General features: G+C 44.4%; 2 protein-coding genes across 4 annotated transcripts in view; one reads left to right on the top strand and one right to left on the bottom strand.

Annotated features, from left to right (window-relative positions):
* HSDL2 (hydroxysteroid dehydrogenase like 2) overlaps positions 1 to 5,114 on the bottom strand; it is a 29,056-nt gene extending 23,942 nt beyond the window's left edge. Inside the window, exons 1-2 of the mRNA XM_039543064.1 lie at positions 4,896 to 5,114; positions 1,477 to 1,640 (exon numbers count right to left, since the gene is read on the bottom strand). Coding sequence (XP_039398998.1) covers positions 1,477 to 1,640; positions 4,896 to 5,086 — 355 coding nt within the window. The 5' untranslated portion in view covers positions 5,087 to 5,114. The remainder of the gene's footprint in view (positions 1 to 1,476; positions 1,641 to 4,895) is intronic.
* The window catches only part of PTBP3 (polypyrimidine tract binding protein 3), a 160,292-nt gene continuing 145,167 nt past the window's right edge, over positions 4,695 to 19,819 (top strand). The window contains exons 1-3 of one of the 3 annotated variants that reach the window (XM_039543059.1): positions 4,695 to 4,765; positions 7,957 to 8,013; positions 12,656 to 12,746. The gene's annotated coding sequence lies outside the window, so the exon portion shown is untranslated. Of the gene's footprint in view, positions 4,766 to 5,659; positions 5,689 to 7,956; positions 8,014 to 12,655; positions 12,747 to 19,819 lie in introns of those variants that run through there. The other 2 variants (XM_039543058.1, XM_039543060.1) reach the window with 2 other exon arrangements.

Genomic DNA, 19,819 nt, shown 5'->3' with positions numbered 1-19,819 from the left:
CTATAAATTTATAGTGCTCCAAATGTACCTTTAAGAAAATAAAATTTGTTTTAGAATAACCAACGGCATACTGCTTAAACTGATTGGAAAGGGGCCAGTCACAAGTCCAGGAGTAAATATTGCTCATCCTGAGCTTCATGCCAGGATAATTTGTGGATATAGAGGGAGGAATTCTACTCTACACCTTGGAGGCAGGAAAAATGAGAAGGAAGTGTTTCTCTAGCAAGCGGATTTATTTATTTAAAGAACAGAGTAAGCCCTAGTGAGCAGAGGTCTCTGTTCCCAGTCCTGTGCACACTAGGCCAAAGGGTATTTTGAGGGGGTGGGGGGAATGGACGGAGAATCTATTTTGTCTGTGTCCTGTCCAGATGTGTTTTGTGAGAGGCATGATGGGGCACCGCATATGCAAAGTTGGGGGGTGGGAGAGGAGGAAGGCTGGTAACAAGTTAAAAGCAGGCAGCGGTGAATAAAACCAATGAGAGGTGGCTCATAAGCCTACCAAACCTGCATGGAATTACATGGCTCCTGACCTCAGAACTATTCCCCTGACAAATTTTAAAGACCTGCTGCAAACCACAGAAGTAAAAGAGCACTTAAAAATGGTCTGAAGAATGTTTATAATGAAAAATGCTAGGCAACCTAAATAAGGATTGCTGCTGCTCGCTCTATCATACTGCTTCTCCCAAATAAGTTATGGAGACCACTGCATACCGCTATTAAAAAATGTACAGGAGTAATTTAACTCATGCTCTTCCTTTTGTGAAAATGCTTGAAAGAAATAACCAAACTAGATACTGTTTTAGGGCTAGATCCTACAAATGTATGTGCGTAGGCATAGGGGTGCACCTGGGTTGACTGTTCTAATGCTGTAAATTTGAACATGTTATTTTGACTACAAATAGTAGCTTGGCTTAAAGTAAGGAAACAATTGTAGTGGCGCTTTTTCTTTAAAATAAAATACTTTTAACGTGTTTGTTAGGTGAGGCACATGTTAAATTAATAGTTCAATAGATATTTTTAATTGTAAAAAATTTAGAATTAAAGAAACTCAAGTCATAACTAACCAACTATTGTTTCATTACAACAATCAAATTCTAGGAAGTTTTTTTTTTAAATTGGAATATTTAATATAATATAATAATATAACACTTTAATTCTTTGAATACTATTTAATAAACACTGAAAAGAAACTTTAAAATGAATAGTATGTGCCAACATCGTAAGCTATCATGTATACAAATGCAAACACACACTTTACACAGATACACAGTCTCCATCACCATAGTTTACCTTGACAACACCCCTGTAAGACAGAGCAAGTATTAACCCTAGTTTACGTATGGGCAACTGGGGCTGAGAGAGACTAAATGATTTGCCCAAGGTCACACAGTCTGTAGTGCCAGGAAATGAACTTGGGTCTCCAGAATCCCAGTCAAACATCTTAACAAGACCATCCTCTCTCTCTTTAAAACTTACTCTCTTCTGCAGCAGTGTAGATCGTTCCTGGGAGAGTGCGATGAGGCTCGCCTGTCTTAGCAGCTATGACAATGTTTGCACCGTCCTTTGCAGCCTTCAAAGCAATCGCTTTCCCAATGCCCCGGCTTGCACCCGTGATGAAGAGAGTACATCCTGCTAATTTCCTAGAAACCAGGGTTGGGGGGAAGGGAGGGGACACGACACGACAAGGGTTCATTTATTCCAGTGTGAAAACAATAAAGATAACTTAGAAGTCACTTAATTTAAGGGCAAAAATAATTACAATTAGTGCTAAAACTTGTGACTGTTTCTTATGTATAAGTATTAATGTAGGTATACTAGAAACTTATTAAGCTGCAGTACATTATATGACAAAGTCAGTGCAGGTGGATAACTTAATATGTTTATAGATAGTAGGGCCAAAAAGACCACTTGGGCCACACAAATGGATCATCTCTGTTTTGCAAGAATACTCAATACATCATCATTTCAAACAATAACTTTTATAAGTGCTGCAGTCCGATAACAGAGTAAGAGTGCAGTGTCTGAAGTGTAATCTCAACAATATCTCAAACTTCCTCTGTATAGCATAACCCACTTACACAGCTTGCCAAGTGTGTTATAAATTACAGAATTCTAAACACAAAAATAGCAGGGTTCTAACTTAAACACGATCTGATGTTTCAGTTCATAATCACAACACGAACATACTATGCCAGGGGCTGCAGGGAAGTGTAGGAGCCAAAAATAAGTGTTCTGATTTTCAGAGTTGGTGAGCTCCTATTGATGTCAAGGTTAAAAATTATGGCCTTTATACTCTCCCTGTACCTTGGTTTAAACTAACTTTAAAATGATTGCAGTAAAACTAGCTTATCTTTGTAAACGTATTACAGGCTGAGGTCAAAATTTGGTATATAAGTACAAAGTATTACTGAATTTAAAAAAAAATTGTAAAAAGTATTTGACAATACTTTTTCTCTTAAGTGACAGGTTTTCTAAATAATGGGAAGTGTATTTTCTTCTGCATAAAATCTGTAACTGTCAATTATTTTGTGAAAAACCAAAGATCTAAATTTTCAAATGTGCACAAATCCACGCAAGAGCAACCCCAATTTCCACACACACACACACACACACACACAGTGCTGTGCACACATGCACTTCAGCATACATACTGTTGAAAATCTGGGCCAGTCTTTATTCATAACTTTTCTTTGGGTCTCAGCTAGCTCTCTGCAAACTCTGAGCATGCTCCTATTCCCAATGCGCTCAAAAGAGAAAATTCTCTGGCCTTGAAAGGGCAAGATTGGGACCCAGTCCCCTGTTCCAGCAACTGGATCCACTAGCACAAATATGTATACTCTGCAGAGTTCCACTGAAGTCAACAGAGCCCTGGTCTAGCAGATCCCACTGCAAGATTGAGGTCAATTGGTGAATTTACAGCTATAAGATCAAGAGAACCGAAATAAAGCTCAAAAGTTACTTGACTAGATTCTTGTGAGGGGGTTGGTGTAACTAACTGAAATTTACTAACCAACACTGTTGATAATAAAGAGGAACACAAAGACTCAAAATTCATTTCTTCTTGGCTCCACAGAGCCAGCACACCCAATAAAAGGAAAAAGCAGTAGTTGTCCCTAAATTCAACTTCATGTGTTTATATCTTCTGATCCACATTTTAGAGTAGAGCTACACTACGTAATTTGGATTAATCATTTTCATTGCAAAATCTTCTAGTCTTAAATATATTTAAGCAAGTCATACAAAACTCTCCATAGCTCTCTCATTGCCCATATCTCTGCATTCAATTCCTCCCACCAACACACTCCTGCCCTTTGCCCTGCTGAAACTTCTCTCCTGGCAGCTCCCTTTGATCCCATCTGCAGTTACAAAATCAGGATCCCAGTTACAACATGGATGTTACAACATAGTTTTGTAATTTGGTTTGTTCTACACAAAGAAAACCAACTTATTAAGGGGAAAATGGCCATTATGGAAAAGGGAAAATGATCCTTTTAGATCTATAATATAGAAAACATAGGATACATTTTTATTATATAAAGGTTATATGTGGGGTTGTTAGCACTGCCCATTATTAAGGATACCTAACACATCCCATTATAACATCTTGTTTTCAATTGCTTACAACTTTGCCAAACTTTAACTGTTTGGGCAAAAAATGTCCATGCTAGGTTTCTACCTCAGGCTGCTTTTTGTAAAATTTCAGACAAAATGGTTTAGCAGTTTCTGAAAACAAGACTATGGAAAAGTGCAATGTTTTGCTCATATTAAAACAATTCTGGCAACCTTTTATTTGAAGAGCTCTAGCTCTCCCAGACTTTGGAGCATAGCCTTGAAAACTCATGGGGACAAGAGGAGCATCACTATCAGTGAACGCTCACATACCTCTCTTCTTTTTCAATAAGCCTTTTTGGGGTTAACCAGTCACTAAGACACTTACTTGTATGTTATACCCCTTTCTCCTTCCCTCCATCTTTCACATCTATTTAGATTGTAAAGTCTTCAAGGCAGGGACTGTCAACTACTCTATATTTGTACAGCGCCTGGCATAACAGGATCCCATTCATGGTTGGTCCTTAGGCAATACAGTAATAAATATGATTAATAATGAATCAATTAAACCCAGCTAGCCCACTCCGCACTGCTATTCTGTCCAATTGTGCATGAGGGAGCCTATATATTACAAGTCCTTTGGGGCAGTTACTTAATACACTCACACTGCTACGTGAATAATCAGGTAAACTACTGTGAGAAATAAGGAACACTCAGTTACATCAACTCTACTAAAAAAAAAAAAGTAAAACCCTCAAGAATATTTTACGTAACTGGTTGCTTTGTCCAGAATGCACGATTATAGCACCCACAAAGCTGAGTCCAGAAAGTTCAAAATACCCCATAAGGGAGATGATCGCATTTCACAGCACCATGCACCATAGACACCTGCACCCTGGCTCACAGCTTGAGACACGAGTGCAGGGGGCATAAGTTGAAATGGGGAGGGGTCCCCAATGCTTAAAGTGGAAGGGGGGGTCAAAAAGGCTCAGAAACTGAGCAAAAAAAAAAGGAAAGTGGACAAGGTCACTGAGCTTTACTCTTCCATCTTACCAAAGCTGCTGCTTCCCTATTATGATGGACCCCCCCCCCCGCGCACACACACAACCATTTTAAGCACCATGGGGGGGGGCATATGACAGGTGCAGACTGGAGGGGGGGAGCAGACAGACGAGCACAAGGCGGCAGGGATGGATGGACGTGGCGTGGGACAGAGGTGGGAATGGCACAGACACTAGGGGGGGGGGGGGACACCTGGCTGACAGAAGGGCAAGCAGGCGGGACGGGTGCACGCGGGCGGGGGGGGCACGGGCGGACACGCGCAGGGACAGCGAGGTGCCGCTTACCCGGTGTTGGGCAGCATGGCCGAGAGCCGCGTGCGCCGGGAGGAGGCCGAGCCCCCGGACGGCGAGAGGGACAGCGGCAGGGGGGGGGCGGTGGAAGGGGAGCCCCAAGGCCGGCGCGCGACGCGTGTCTCGCAGACTCGGGCCTGGCGCGCCGGATTCCAACGGCCGAGCGGCACTGGGGGAAAGGGCATAACAATGGGGGCCGACACGTCACCGCTAGTCCCGCCCCTGCCACCGCCCACCGACCGCCTCCTGGTTACCTAGCCCCACCCCCATGGCAACCAGCGGCCGGGGCACTGTTCTCGCAGCGACGTATCCTCGCCGGACTCCGCCCACGTGATGGGCGGGGCCGACAGGAGGAGCGGGAGGGGTGAGGACCTCAGGGGCTCACAGGAAACGAGGCTAGAGGGCGGGGCCGGGCGCGCGGGGTGTGAAGAGCAGGGGGCGGTAACTGAGGGGCCGAAGCGGGGAGAGCAGTGGGCGGTGTCTGGGAGGGGTAGGAGCAGGGGAAGTGTGAGGAGTAGTGGGGGGTATCTGGGAGGAGCAGGAGGCAGTGGGGGTATCTGGGAGGAGTGGGGGCAGTGGGGGTATCTGTGAGGAGCAGAGGAAGTGGGGGTATCTGGGAGGAGCAGGAGGCAGTGGGGGTATCTGGGAGGAGTGGGGGCAGTGGGGGTATCTGTGAGGAGCAGAGGAAGTGGGGATATCTGGTAGGAGCGGGGTGGGGACGTGATTGGTGAGGTGAGTATTAGTTGCGTGACTAAAAAGTCAAGGGCCTGTGTAGATCAACAGAGAGGTAGGCTGGGGAGTCTTTACTTTTTGGTGCTGGAACTAGTCACTTCTTGCTTCTAAAGCAGGGGTGGGCAAACTTTTTGGCCTGAGGGCCACATTGGGGTTGCAAAACTGTATGGGGGGGCTGGTAGGGAAGGCTGTGCCTCCCCAAACAGCCTGGCCCCTGCCCCCCATCTGCCCCCCTCAAAACCCCTGACCCAACCAAACCCCCTACTCCTTGTCCCCTGACTGCCCCCTCCAGGGACCCCTGCCCCTAACCACCCCCTGGGGCCCCACCTCGTATCCAACCTGTCCCCTAACTGCCCTGACCCTTATCCACACCTCCACCCCCTGACAGACCCCTGCCCCTAACCACCCCCTGGGGCCCCACACTTATCCACCCCCCCCTGCTCCTTGTCCCCAACTGCCACCTCCTGGGACTCCCAGCCCCTAACCACCCTCAGGACCCCATCCAACCCCCCTGCTCACTGTCCCCTGACTGCACCTTCCAGGGACTCTGTGCCCCTAATTGCCCCTCTCAGGACCACACACCTTAACCAACCCCCCCTGTCCCCTGACTGCCCCAACCCCTATCCACACCCTGGCCCCCTGACAGGCCCCTGGGACTCCCACGCTTATCCAGCCCCCTGCCATTTCCCATCCCCTAAAAACCCCTCCCCCAGAACCTCCGCCCCATCCAACCACTCCCTGTCCCCTGACTGCTCCCTGGGACCCCCTGCCCCTTATCCAACTCCCCGGCCCCAGCCCCCTTACCATGCTGTTCAGAGCAGCATGTCCTGCGTGGCTGCGGGGGAGGGGGGCAGCAGGGGCTACTCTCCCCGGCTGGGAGCTTAAAGGCTGGATGTGGCCTGCGGGCTGGAGTTTGTCCACCTCTGCACTAAAGTCATAGGGCACAGGGCTGACAGGAGTTGGGCATCTTCCATGACAGTCTGGTGTTTACCAGCCTTTTCACACTTATGCTTAGGGCGCTACCAAATTCAAGGCCCTGAAAAACGTGTCATGGACTGTGAAATCTGGTCTTTTTTGTATTTTTACCCTATACTATACAGATTTCATGGGGGAAACCAGACCAGTGTTTCTCAAACTGGTGGTCCTGATCCATAAGGGGTTGGGGGGGGTGTTACAAGGTGTAGAGGGTCAGGGTACTGCCACCCTTACTTCTGCGCTGCCTTTACAGTTGGGCAGCTGGAGAGTGGCGGCTGCTAGCCGAGGGTCAAGCTCTGAAGGCAGCAGTGCAGAAGTAAGGGTAGCAACAACATACCATGCCATCCTTCCTTCTGCACCGCTGCTGGTGGTGGTGCTGTCTTCAGAGCTGGGCTCCTGGCCAGCAGCTGCTGCTCTCTAGCTGCCCAGCTCTGAAAGCAGCGCTGCCACCACCAACAGTACTAAGTAAGGGTGGCAATACCGAGCTCTCCCCTTATAATAACCTTGTGACCAGCCCACAACCCCCTTTTGGGTCAGGATCTCTACTGTTATAACACTGTGAAATTTCAGATTTAAATATCTAAAATAATGAAATTAACAAATCCTATGACCGTGAAATTGACCAAAATGGTAGGGTTCTATCTATGCTATATAGCCTTTCAGGATCATTATGCATTCAGCCAGGTTTCAGGTATACTCCTGAAGCTTCCCATGCTGACCACCAGGGGAACCTCTGTGTTACAGAGACACTGCGGGCAGATTATGTAATTTATTTTTCTGCCTTCTCTATTTCCCCTGGTGAATCTGTCACTCTTCTACTATGTCAGTAACATGCTCTACCAGCAAAGAAAGTGACTGGGCAGGGAAAATTGTGGGGGAACAGACGCTGAAAGAAGGACACAGAAAACAATGGGAGATGGACAGGAGATAGAATCAGCCTGCTTCCATTTTGTAGATAACTTAGCTTTTGCTTGTAAGCTTCCCTTGTTCTGTTGTACTGAAATGATGACAGGGAATCTCTGCTGAGGACAGGTGTTACACTCCAGCATAACTATTTGCTACTTGGAGCCCTTGTGGATGTAAAGCTATGTTCCTCTGCCCTCCCCCCAACCAGTCTTACTATGTAGGCACCTTGTCCCAAACTTGCTACACTTTGTTCTGTGCCCAGTGCAGCCTCCTCCCTTACTGTATGGTGCTTCAGTGATGACCACTACCAGATACTATTTTACTGTCGCTTTTCAGAGCAGAACAAAGCCTTATGCTAATATAACTGAATTTTAGATAGCTGAAAATCTAGCTTGGCATAGTTGCCCTCATACTGAAATGCTGTATCTTGCCACAAATTCAGGTTGTGCCCCAAGGAAATACCTCACATTCCAGAAGACCTCTGCAAAAAATGTCTCAGGTGAATTTTTTTCTTTTTTTACAGTAAGCATAGGTGGGGCTGGCAGCAGTATTACTTAAGGTTGCCTGATACATCCCATTATAAGACTTTTTTTTTAAAAGTAGCTTATAACTTTCCCAGACTTTAACTGTTTGGACTGATATTTTCCATGCCAGCTGTTTGCTTCAGACTGACTTTTTTGAAAATTTCAGCCCAAACTATTGTCATTTCTGAGACTGAGACTTGAGGAAAGTATACATTGTTCTGTCAATGTGAAAAATTTCTTGTGATATTTTCTTCAACAGTCTCTAGCGCCACCCTTTCTTTAAAACCAAGACTTGAAATTCAGCAGGGGGGCTTTTTATCAAGGATGTGCCTTTTGTCATCCTTGTAGAAAAACTGTTGAAATTTGGCCAAGTTATTAGCCTTTGAAAATTTGCAGTTTGCACATGCTCAATAGAAACTTCTTAGGTTTTAGCAATTAAATTCCAAATATTATTTCCACACTAGGCATGCTCCAAGCTGGGCCTGAGCAGGACTTTCAGTGCAGTTGCAGCTATGGGCTGCTGCAGGCTGGGAACCAGCCGGGCAATAGAGCGGAGAGGAGGCAGCTGCCTTTTCCTGTAGTTTACCAATGTGATATATGCCAGCATGTGCCAGCAATGCCCCTCTGCCATGTACATTGGTCACTATGCAAAAGAATAAATTGACACAAATCTGACATCGGGAATCATAACATTAAAAAACCAGTAGGAGAACACTTCAACCTCTCTGGTCACTCAGTACCAGACTTAAAGGTGGCAATTTTACAACAGAAAAGCTTCAAAAACATACTCCAACGAGAAACTGCTGAGCTTGAATTAATATGCAAACTAGGGTTTGAATAGAGACTGGGAGTGGCTGGGTCATTACACATATTGAATCTATTTCCCCATGTTAAGTATCCTCATACCTTCTTGTCAACTGTCTAAAATGGGCCATCTTGATTATCACTACAAAAGGTTTTTTTTTTCTTCTGCTGACAATAGCTCATCTTAATTAATTAGCCTCTTACAGTTGGTATGGCTACTTCCACTTTTTCATGTTCTCTGTATGTATATATTTTCTTATTATATGTTCCATTCTATGCATCTGATGAAGTGGGCTGTAGCCCACGAAAGCTTATGCTCAGTTAAATTTGTTAGTCTCTAAGGTGCCACAAGTACTCCTGTTCTTTTTGCGGATACAGACTAATGTGGCTGCTACTCTGAAAACTGTAGTTTCACTGACCATCATCCAAGGAAGAGGAGAGTGCCTGATCCAAATGCAGAGAGGATCAGAACCAGACTGAATCAAAATTTGAGGATGGTGGGGCAGCTTTTTGATAGGACCATTAGTCATATTCTGGGGGTGGGGGATTGGATTGGAGGAGTAAAACATGTAATTGATATAGTAACTACCAACCTAAAACAAGTTAGAAAATAAATGCAGATAAATTATTTTTTTCTTTTTAAAATCTCACCTCTGTATAACAGCAAGGTCACCTGGAAGCATCTTGTGTTGTGCAACTCGTGCCTACTCCCCTCTTAATATTGCCTCTAAACATAGTGTCTTATGACATTTTTTCATCCTAGGTATAGTACAATAGTTTCCAGCACTCGCCCATGGGACATGAGACATTTCATCTCTTAAACAGAACTTTGATTACATTTCATCTCAATTACTGCAGTCTCCCTGCATCTCACCTTTTGCTTCTACAGTTAATCCAAAATGTTTGTGGTTGGATCATCTTTCTTCTGCTACTCCTACCATATCTGCCCCCTTGTTGATCCTCTGTGTAACGGAATACTAAACTGTATTATACTGTTTGGCCACTAGGTGGCGATATGTATAAAATACCTTATTTAAAGGAACCTCACTCATAGCTGACAGAGCATTGAAAGATCTTATGGTATATATAAGCAAGTCCATATCAGGTACAGGAACATGACATTGTGTAAAGAGTAAACTACGAATAGAAACTGAAGGAACAAAGCTACAAAGGTTGCAGGATCTCATCAATATGCCACTCTTTAATGCCCCCAGAGAACTTCAACTTTGACAAACCTTCAGAATGAACTGACTGGAAACAGTATTTGCAAGATCTTGCATTGCTACCAATCTCCACAAGGAAACTGATGATATACAGGTATCTTCGTTAATTTATGCTACGGGGAAGCCAGCAGAACATATCTTTAAATCCTTTTACTTTACTGAAGACCATCACAAAGATGACTTTGAAAGTTCTGACTATGTGATGCATGCTTTATACCTCAGAGAAATGTGATTTATGAAAAAGCATATTTTCACCAGAGAATTCAAGAACCAGGGGAAAATTTTTAATGTTTTATAAGAGCTCTGCCTACATTGGCTGGAAACTGATTTTTAAGAATGCAAAACATGAAAATATCAGAGAGGTTGGTTACTGGGTTAACACACACAAACTTTTCACAGTAGCTACAATTGAAAAGAGATTTAACTCTAGCTACAGCTAGACAGAGAGCAAAGCATTCTGAGCTGGTGAAATAGCAAAACCTAGAAGAACCCGACAAACTTGAAAAACCTGAAACTAGCTGAGAACTTTTAACACAAGTGTCTGTTTACAGTTTATCATAAAACCCTTCAGGTAAGGAGAGAGAGAAAGAGAACTCCCTGGATAAGAGGGACAAATTCCAGCCAACATGCACAAGATGTGGAAAAAGATACCAAGAGATGATGCATGTCAGCCAGAAGCACATGGTGGTAATAACTGCATGAAATATGATTATTCTGTAGCTGTTAGCTATACCAAAGCAGTCAGGGAGTTGACTCATATTACAAACAATCAAGAGCCATTGTTTCTGGGATCTCTCACTTGTGATAACATGGAGACTGCCTGGAGAGTGAAACTGAATATTGATGGCAAGACTATTGACTTTAAAATCGATTTAGGAGCTTATGGCACAGTTCTCTCAAAAGGGAGTTACAATCACCTTCAACCCTTGCATTCAGAAGGGAGTTACAATCACCTTCAACCCCTCCCAGAGCTGAAGTTACCTCTGGCAGTTCTGAACTGTATGAGCCAGTTCACCACAGAAGCAACCTACATTCCGAATGCCTAGCTTTTGGGCTTGGCTACACTTACAAATTTGCAGCGCTGCAGCAGGGTGTGAAAACACACCCTCTGCAGCGCTGCAAATTGCGGCGCTACAAAGCGCCAGTGTAGTCAAAGCCCCAGCGCTGGGAGCCGTGCTCCCAGCGCTGTCCGTTATTCCCCACAGGGAGGTGGAGTACGGACAGCGCTGGGAGAGTTTTCTCCCAGCGCTGGCGCTTTGACTACACTTAGCGCTTCAAAGCGCTGCCGCGGCAGCGCTTTGAAATGCAAGTGTAGCCAAAGCCTTTGTCTTTGTATGTGATCAACGATAAACAGCTTTCTCAGCCACCGTGTGACAGCCACGAATGGCATAGTGAGAAGGATTAAAGAATTTGTGGAGAATTTTGGACTCTTGAAAAAACATCCAATACAAATCTACAGTGTACAAACGATCTTAACCAGAGAGACCTTGGAAGAAAGAAACTAACCACAGATTTACGTGATTCAGAGGATATCATTACCTGGTCATAGTGGGCTATTTTTCCAGGTATATAGAAATAATGTACATGAAAGACATAATATTGCAGAAGGCTTTTTGGAGCAGAGCCTGGAGCTGGAGCCCAGAGCAGTGGAGCTGCAGGTTTTTGCCTGGTGCTGGAGCAGAGCCGGAGCACAGCTCCAAAGCCCTGCATTGCAGGGTTATCAAGAAACTGAAGTGCACTTTTGTTCATTTTGATATTCCAGAACAACTAGCAATGGACAATGTACTACAATTCACTGCAGAAGAATTTAATTCTAAATGAAATATGATTGTGATCATATTATTACAGCCCACTTTATTCACAAGTGAATGGAGAGGCTGAGAGAGCTATATAGACAGCCAAGAAAATCTTGCATCAGGAAAATTCATTCCTTGCTCTTCTGAGTTACAGATCAACATCAGTAGCAGCTATTGGATATAAACCAGCACAACTCCTGATTGGAACAGAATCTGAATGGTCTTCCCAAGTTGGAACAGAAGCTCTATCTCCAAAGTGGCTAGACATGAAGAGAGTAGCCAAATTTTGTTTAAAAGGCTAAAAGAGCTTATTAACACTTTTACAACAGACGTCACTCAGTTAAAGAAATGCTGGGTCTATGACCTAGTGACTGTGTTCAGGTCAAATTGGTTGGAGAAAAAAAGATGAACAACTCCAGCTGTGGTAAAGAAAAAGAATTCAGCACTGTGACCATATGTGATCAGCACTGACAGTGGAGGGTTCAGCAAAAAAACTATTGACAGCTACAGTTCCTCAGAAAGAACTATAAACAGAGAAACTTTACAGATAGCAGATGCAGAATAAGAAGACGACAACTCCAAATTGACCACATTCAGTCTTTGCAACTAATAGATAACCAGATGACTAAGCTGTTACACATTCAGGTAATGTAATTGGAAAACCAGTAGTATTCAGAGACACTTAACAGACTGATGTGTACAGAACTTCAAAGATAGCAGGAGTGTAAGTGGCAAGAATGTAGAACTTAAAGGGGGAGATATAGTGGAATGCTAAACTGTATTGTACTGTTCAGCCACCAGGTGATGCTGTGTGTAAAACACCTTATTTAAATGAATCAAAGCCATATCTGACAGAGCAGTAAAGGATCCTCTGATGAACACATGGTATGTATAAGCAAGCTCTGTAGCCAGTCCATGTTCTGTTACCAGATATGACACTCCTCTATTATTTTACATCAAATTCAAGTTGTATCCTTGCCTTCAAGATTCTGCACCATTCTCTTCTTTCGTTTCTTCCTTCTTCCCCGTTGCTTTTTATGTCTGTCTCAATCCTGTCTCCTAATTGTACCTTTGGTTTTCTCCCACTCTTGATTTTTATGGTTACTCTCCACCTACCTGCTCTGCTTGGAGAAGCTTCTGCCTTCGTTAGTGCCAGGGACCTCCTCTTGCATTCCTAGAAATCATGCCTTAAAACCAAGACCCTATCTAGTTTGTACAAAATGGGCCTAAATACTGCAGCATGGCCCTTCTGAAGAGCTCATGTGCCATAAACTGGAAATTCTGCAGTAGACTCAGCTCCATTAAAAATGGAGGGTTTTATTGAACTAAATGTGAATGAAAATGAATAATAAAATTGGTATAGTAGTCCTTTTTATTTTGGTATTGAACAGAACCAGATGCAGAACTCATCCCTGTGGGGCCTCACTTGATAATTACTCTCTGGGAATGGTACAGGTATGTGCGGTTCAGGAAAGTTGCAGAAACTATCTGAAGCCTGCATCCCAAGCACAGGGACAAAATTTGTAGGGAAGGGTTGCAGACCAAGCTGGATGAGCAAGCCCTACAAGGAATGGAAGGTGGGAGGAGATCAGCAAGGAAAGCTACCTCTTGGAGGTCAGAAAGTGTAAAGTTGAACTGAGAGCTGCCAAAAGCCAAGTAGGGTTGGACCTTTCAAAGGGAATTAAAATCAGTAGTCAAAGGTTCTATAGCCATATAAATAAGACGAAAACATGGAGAGAAGTGGGACCACTAAGCACTGAAGATGGGGTGGAGATTAAAGATTCTTCTTTGAGTGCTTGCTCATATCGATTCCAATTTAGGTGTGCACGCGCCATCGGAAGATTTTTACCCTAGCAACCAGGGGCGGCTCTAGGTATTTTGCCACCCCAAGCATGGCAGGCAGGCTGCCTTCGGAGGCTTGCCTGCGGGAGGTCCCCGGTCCCGCAGATTCGGCGGCACGCCTGCGGGAGGTCCGCCGAAGCCACGGGACCAGCAGACCCTCCGCAGGCATGCCGCCCTCGCAGCGACCAGCAGCGCGCCCCCCGTGGCTTGCCGCCCCAGGCACACGCTTGGCGTGCTGGTGCCTGGAGCCACCCCTGCTAGCAACACTCGGTGGATTGGCTGAGGTGCCCCCTGGACGCCAGATATATACCCCAGCCATTGTGTTGTAGTTTTCACAGACAACACAATAGCCATATTTTATATCAACAAACAAGGGGGAGCGTTATTGTCCCCCCTCTGTCAGGAAGCCATTCGCCTGTGGGAATTTTGCATAGCCCACTCGACTGACCTGGTGACGTCATTTCTCCCAGGAGTCCAAAACACCTTGGCAAATCGTCTCAGCAGATCCTTTCTGGCTCACGATTGGTCAATTTGCCTGGACATTATCCATTCTGTTTTCTGGAAGTGGGGGTTTCCCCAGATAGACCTTTTCACCTCTTGCAAGAATTGGAAGTGCCAAGGTGTTCTGCTCTCTCCAGGGGCACTCCCCGGGTTCCGTACCAGATGCCTTCCTGATACCGTGGAAAGACCGCCTGTACTACACCTTTCCTCCATTCCCATTAGTCCACAAGGTCCCTGGGATGGGATGGGATGGGAGGAATCCCATGGAAAGCTACAATAATAAGGACATGCAACATCATATATGGTATGGGAATGTTCAGGCTGTGTCAGAACTTGCTGTGAAGTTTTTACTGGTATATATTATTGGCCTTTTAAAATCAATTAATGTTTGTACAAGTGCATTGAATAGATAGTGCTACATGGAACTACTATCATAACAGCCTGAATGCCAGCAACAGTTCTAGTTAAGGTTAGTTCAGTTTCTATCCTAAAGCCATGTTTTCAGTCACTCATAATTTTCTGATACTGGCATATACCGGAATGAAACTTTACAGGACTCTCTTAAGGTGAACAATTTTTTGAAAGGCTAATACATTTTTGGGTGTGGGGAGTGGAAAAAGATATTTTCTGTCATAACAATTTTTTCAAATTTGTTTTTACCAGCTCTAGCATGAGGATAGAATGTTTAAAAATGGCAGGGAAAAAGCAAAGTGATTTTCAGTAATGAAAAATATTCTCTGACTAGAGAAAGAACTTTATAATTCAGAATTCCGTGCGCCTGACCCTTGCTTGTTCTGTTGATGCCCCTTGGGATACTTGCTATTCCACATTTTACTTACACAATACTAATCACGGCTGTCACCTGAGATGTAGCCAACTGTTGCTGAGAGAGAGAAAATAAGTGACCTTGGCAGCAGTCACTCCAGAGTAACGGAGAATATAAATCCATCTAACACTGCTGAGTAGGATTGGTGCCATGGTTGGTCAACACTGGTGGAGCCGTGACTTTAGGATTCGAGGGTGCCATGGACAAACCACCATTCCCGCTGGAAACGGTAGGGCAGTATGCAGTTTAGAGTCTTTCCAGGATAATACAACCAATGCTGCAGAGTATAAAGAATGGTTTCAGAGTAGCAGCCGTGTTAGTCTGTATCCGCAAAAAAAAACAGGAGTACTTGTGGCACCTTAAAGACTAACAAATTATGTTATACTTAAATGGTCGTTTGGCTCGTGTCTTGCCTGTAAGACTGGAAAATACTGAAGAGTGCTCCTCTTAGATAATTTGAACACATCTGAAACCCAAATTACTGAAGTGTTACCAGCTGGGATGGGACCCCACCACCAGATCACTTCAAGTGACAGTAAGACAATTAAGGCTTCTAGAGGCATAGCTCAGTGGTTTGAGCATTGGCCTGCTAAACCCAGAGTTGTGAGTTCAATCCTTGAGGGGGCCATTTAGGGATCTGGGGCAAAAATCTCTCTGGGGATTGGTCCTGCTTTGAGCAGGAGGTTGGACTAGATGACCTTCTGAGGTCCCTTCCAACTCTGGTATTCTATGATTAGCAAAACTTGAGTTTGAGGTAAGAGAGAGTCTTGTGTAGAAGCTACAGCTGTTGGAATGAAGCAGCCTCTTAATGGCTTGAACCAAAACCCATAGAAGTCAATGGAAAGACTCCCACAAACTTCACTAGGCATTGGATCAGACCCTAGGTTCAGATGAGCATAAAACATATATGCAATTACATAAGCTAAAATAAATCACTAAAAGCTACATTTGGGACAGCAAGTGCTTTGATTGTACTAACAGGATGGTAAAATAAAAATATGACCATGCAAGACAAGAGAATAAAACAAGCACAAAAAGAAGGATTACTTTAAAGCTAAGTAAGCCATATAATCATTTTGCATTGCAATAGTGCCTAGAAGCCCTAATTCAGGATTGGGACCCAGTTGTGCCAGGTGCTGTACATATATGTACACAAATTCAGGATCCATTTGGTCAATTTCACACTCATAGGATTTTTAAAATCCTAAATTTCATTATTTCAAATATTTAAATTTGAAATTTCACGGTGTTGTAACTGTAGGGGTCCTGACCCAAAAAGGAGTTGGGGGGAGGGGTCGCAAGGTTAATATGCGGTGGCTTCTATAGGCACCGACTCCGGGGCTGGAGCTACAGATGCCAACTTTCCAGTGTGCTGGGGGATGCTCACTGCTCAACCTCAGGCTCTGCCACAGGCCCTGCCCCCCCTCCACCCCTTCCCGCACCCTGCCCTGAGCCTGCAGTGCCCTCACTCTTTCCCCCTCCCCCCCCAGAGCCTCCTGCACGGCAAGAAACAGCTGATTGGGAGGGGAAGGCGCTGATCAGCGGGGCTGCCGGTGGGTGGGAAGCGCTGGGACCAGGGTGAGGGAGCTGATGGGGGGGCTGCTGAAGTATTACTGTAGCTCTTTGGCAATATACATCGGTAAATTCGGCTCCTTCTCAGGCTCAGGTTGGCCACCCCTGCTCTGAAGAGTTTATAATCTAAGAGACTATCAGATGCAGAAATCCCTACACAGGTAACAGCAGGCCTTGTGTTAACAGTAAGTGCAACTAGAAGAGCACAGTTCTGGGGGAATGCTACACAAAAATTAACCCACAGCTGACATTCTCCCTCCCCTGTTAAAAGAAAACAATTTAAAATGTATATTGCAACTTATAAAAACTGGGCAAACAGATCACTGGCAGTGAAAAGCAGACTGAGAAAAATCCAAACAATCAGGGAATGAAAGCTGCTCAGGAACCAGAGAATTATATGAAAATATTTCTTGCAACTAATCTAATCACTGAAAGATGTTCGGAACAGCTTGACAAATAGCTAAGGTCAAGGAGCTTTAAAACTGTGGAAGCGCTTGTATGGCTAGATCCTACTGAGCTTGATTGCACTGTTCAGATTACAAGACAAAAATTAACTGTTACGTTAGGGCCAGGCTACAAAGTCCTCTCAAGGAATCTAACAGAGTGGATGTAATTCTGGTGCACTAATGTCTTCAACTGTCCTTCAAGATAAGAAAAGAATCTGAAAGGAAGCTAGTAACAACAGAGAATTATTTCTTGAATATGGGAAAAATTTAATTCTCCCTGACCTGAGCCTTCACAATCAGGTCAAAAGACATGAGATAAATGTTAAAACAATTCCAAGAAGAGGGTATCAAAGCTTCTTTCCCTGTTCCCAGTAAATATGCATGTGCATTACAAAGAGAAACATTCCATTATTTCTGGACTTCCTCTTTTTTTCTTTTAAACTTAACCAGGAGGAGTGTTACATTTAAAAGAATCTGAATAACACTCTGATATGTGACCCAGGACTGAGTAGTGAGCCACAGACTTCTTATCTTGTATATACATCTTTGGTAAACAATTTAGCAATTATTCAGAGTGACTCATGAGACAGGAGGAAATTTAATTAAGCAAAGTATCTTGGTGGGCTCTTGGATTTTATTTTCATCTTTTTAAAATTTGTTTTAATACACTAAGTGTAAGACCACCATTAGGAGGAAAATAATAGAAGGACTATTTCAGATTAAAAGAGTTATAAATACATATTCTCTGATTTGGCACTATGGATGGAGAAAGGAAGGTATCATACCCCAGTTTCACAGTTTTAAAAGTTAAAAATGCCCAGTATTGATGACTAAATACATCCACCCTGATGAGAGACTTACGTCTTTTTCCTCTTCATTTTTTTCGACAAAGTGCCAATGTAGACACCACACTTGATTTCATCATTGTAATTGGCCTCCACAATGCCCATCCTGATTGGTCTGGTCAGCAGTTTGAACTCCACTGCCCTGCAGCCAGGTAAACAATCATCCGCCCCAGCCCAGTAAAAGCCCCAGGAATTTTTGAAATTCCATTTCCTGCTGGCTTGGTGTGGAGAGTCTTCTCGCATCTTCCCAGGTGACCCTGGCAGCTTATTGCACCAAACTCTCTCCTGCTTAGACCACTGTGGAGCTGTTGGTTCTGATCAGTATATGGGGAGAGGAGGCTGTGCAGTCCCAGCTGCGCTTGAGCTGTAGGAATTGGGATATCTATGGCACATTTCTCGAGGCTTGTGTGAAAAGGGCTGTGTTCGGGACATGCTGCAGTGCAGAGTGAAGATAAAGGAGCTGAGGCAGACTAACCATAAGGCGAGGGAGGCAAACCATCGCTCTGGTGCTTCACCAAAGACCTACGTCTATAAGGAGCTGGACACTATCCTTGGTGGTGACCCCACCTCCACTGCCAAGAACCCCATGGATACTTTTTCATGCCCTCCCGCACACCCTCCCCTACAGCACATTCAGAACACTTTTCCATGCCCCCTCCGCCCACCTAGTCCTTTTCACTTTCTGGGAGTTAGAATCATAGAAGATTAGGTTTGGAAGAGACCTCAAGAGGTCATCTAGTCCAACCCCCAAGTTCTCAGTTTCCCCTTCACTCTATCCCCTCGGACAACTTTCACAATGATAGCTGGACCTACACACAGTTGTGAAAGTCTGTCCTTCCCTGATTCCTCCTTTCCCATGAGGCCGATGGCAACTGGGATAGATTACAGCATGGATTTACGAAAGGTAGATCGTGCCAAACCAACTTGATCTCCTTCTTTGAGAGAGTAACAGATTTTTTAGACAAGGGAAATGCGGTGGATCTAATATATCTGGATTTCAGTAAGGCGTTTGATACGGTACCGCATGAAGAATTACTGGTTAAATTGGAAAAGATGGGGATCGAAATGAAAATCCAGAGGTGGATAAGGAGCTGGTTAAAGGGGAGACTGCAGAGGGTAGTATTGAAGGGGGAACTGTCCGGTTGGAGGGGGGTTACCAGTGGAGTTCCTCAAGGCTCGGTTTTGGGTCCGATTTTATTCAATCTATTTATTGCTGACCTGGGAACCAAGAGTAGGAGTGGGCTGATAAAGTTTGCGGATGACACCAAGTTGGGGGTATTGTCAATTCGGAAGAGGATCGGGATATTCTCCAGGGAGATTTAGATGACCTTGTAAACTGGAGTATTAGTAACAGGATGAAATTCAATAGTGAGAAGTGTAAGGTTATGCATTTAGGGATGTCTAACAAGAACTTTAGTTATAAGCTTGGGACGCACCAGTTGGAAGTAACGGAGGAGGAGAAGGACCTAGGAGTCCTGGTTGATCGCAGGATGACTATGAGTAGGCAATGTGATGTGGCCGTTAAAAAAGCTAATGCGGTCTTGGGTTGCATTAGGCGAGGTATTTCTAGTAGGGATAAGGAGGTGCTAGTCCCCGTTATATAAGGCGTTGGTGAGACCTCATTTGGAGTATTGTGTGCAGTTTTGGTCTCCCATGTTTAAGAAGGATGAATTCAAACTAGAACAGGTACAAAGAAGGGCCACTAGAATGATCCGAGGAATGGAAGGCCTTTCGTATGAAAGGAGACTTGAGGAGCTCGGTTTGTTTTCCTTAACCAAAAGAAGGATAAGAGGAGATATGATTACACTCTTTAAATATATCAGAGGGATAAATACCAGGGAAGGAGAAGAATTATTTCAGCTCAGTGCTAATGTGGACACGAGGACGAACGGATATAAACTGTCAGTCAGGAAATTCAGGCTTGAA

This window comes from Mauremys reevesii, linkage group 6 (genome assembly GCF_016161935.1).
Source record: "Mauremys reevesii isolate NIE-2019 linkage group 6, ASM1616193v1, whole genome shotgun sequence".
NCBI classification, from domain to species: Eukaryota; Metazoa; Chordata; order Testudines; family Geoemydidae; genus Mauremys; species Mauremys reevesii.
The sequence above is the reverse complement of the archived record's forward strand: the minus strand, read 5'-3'. Positions and strand labels throughout refer to the sequence as shown.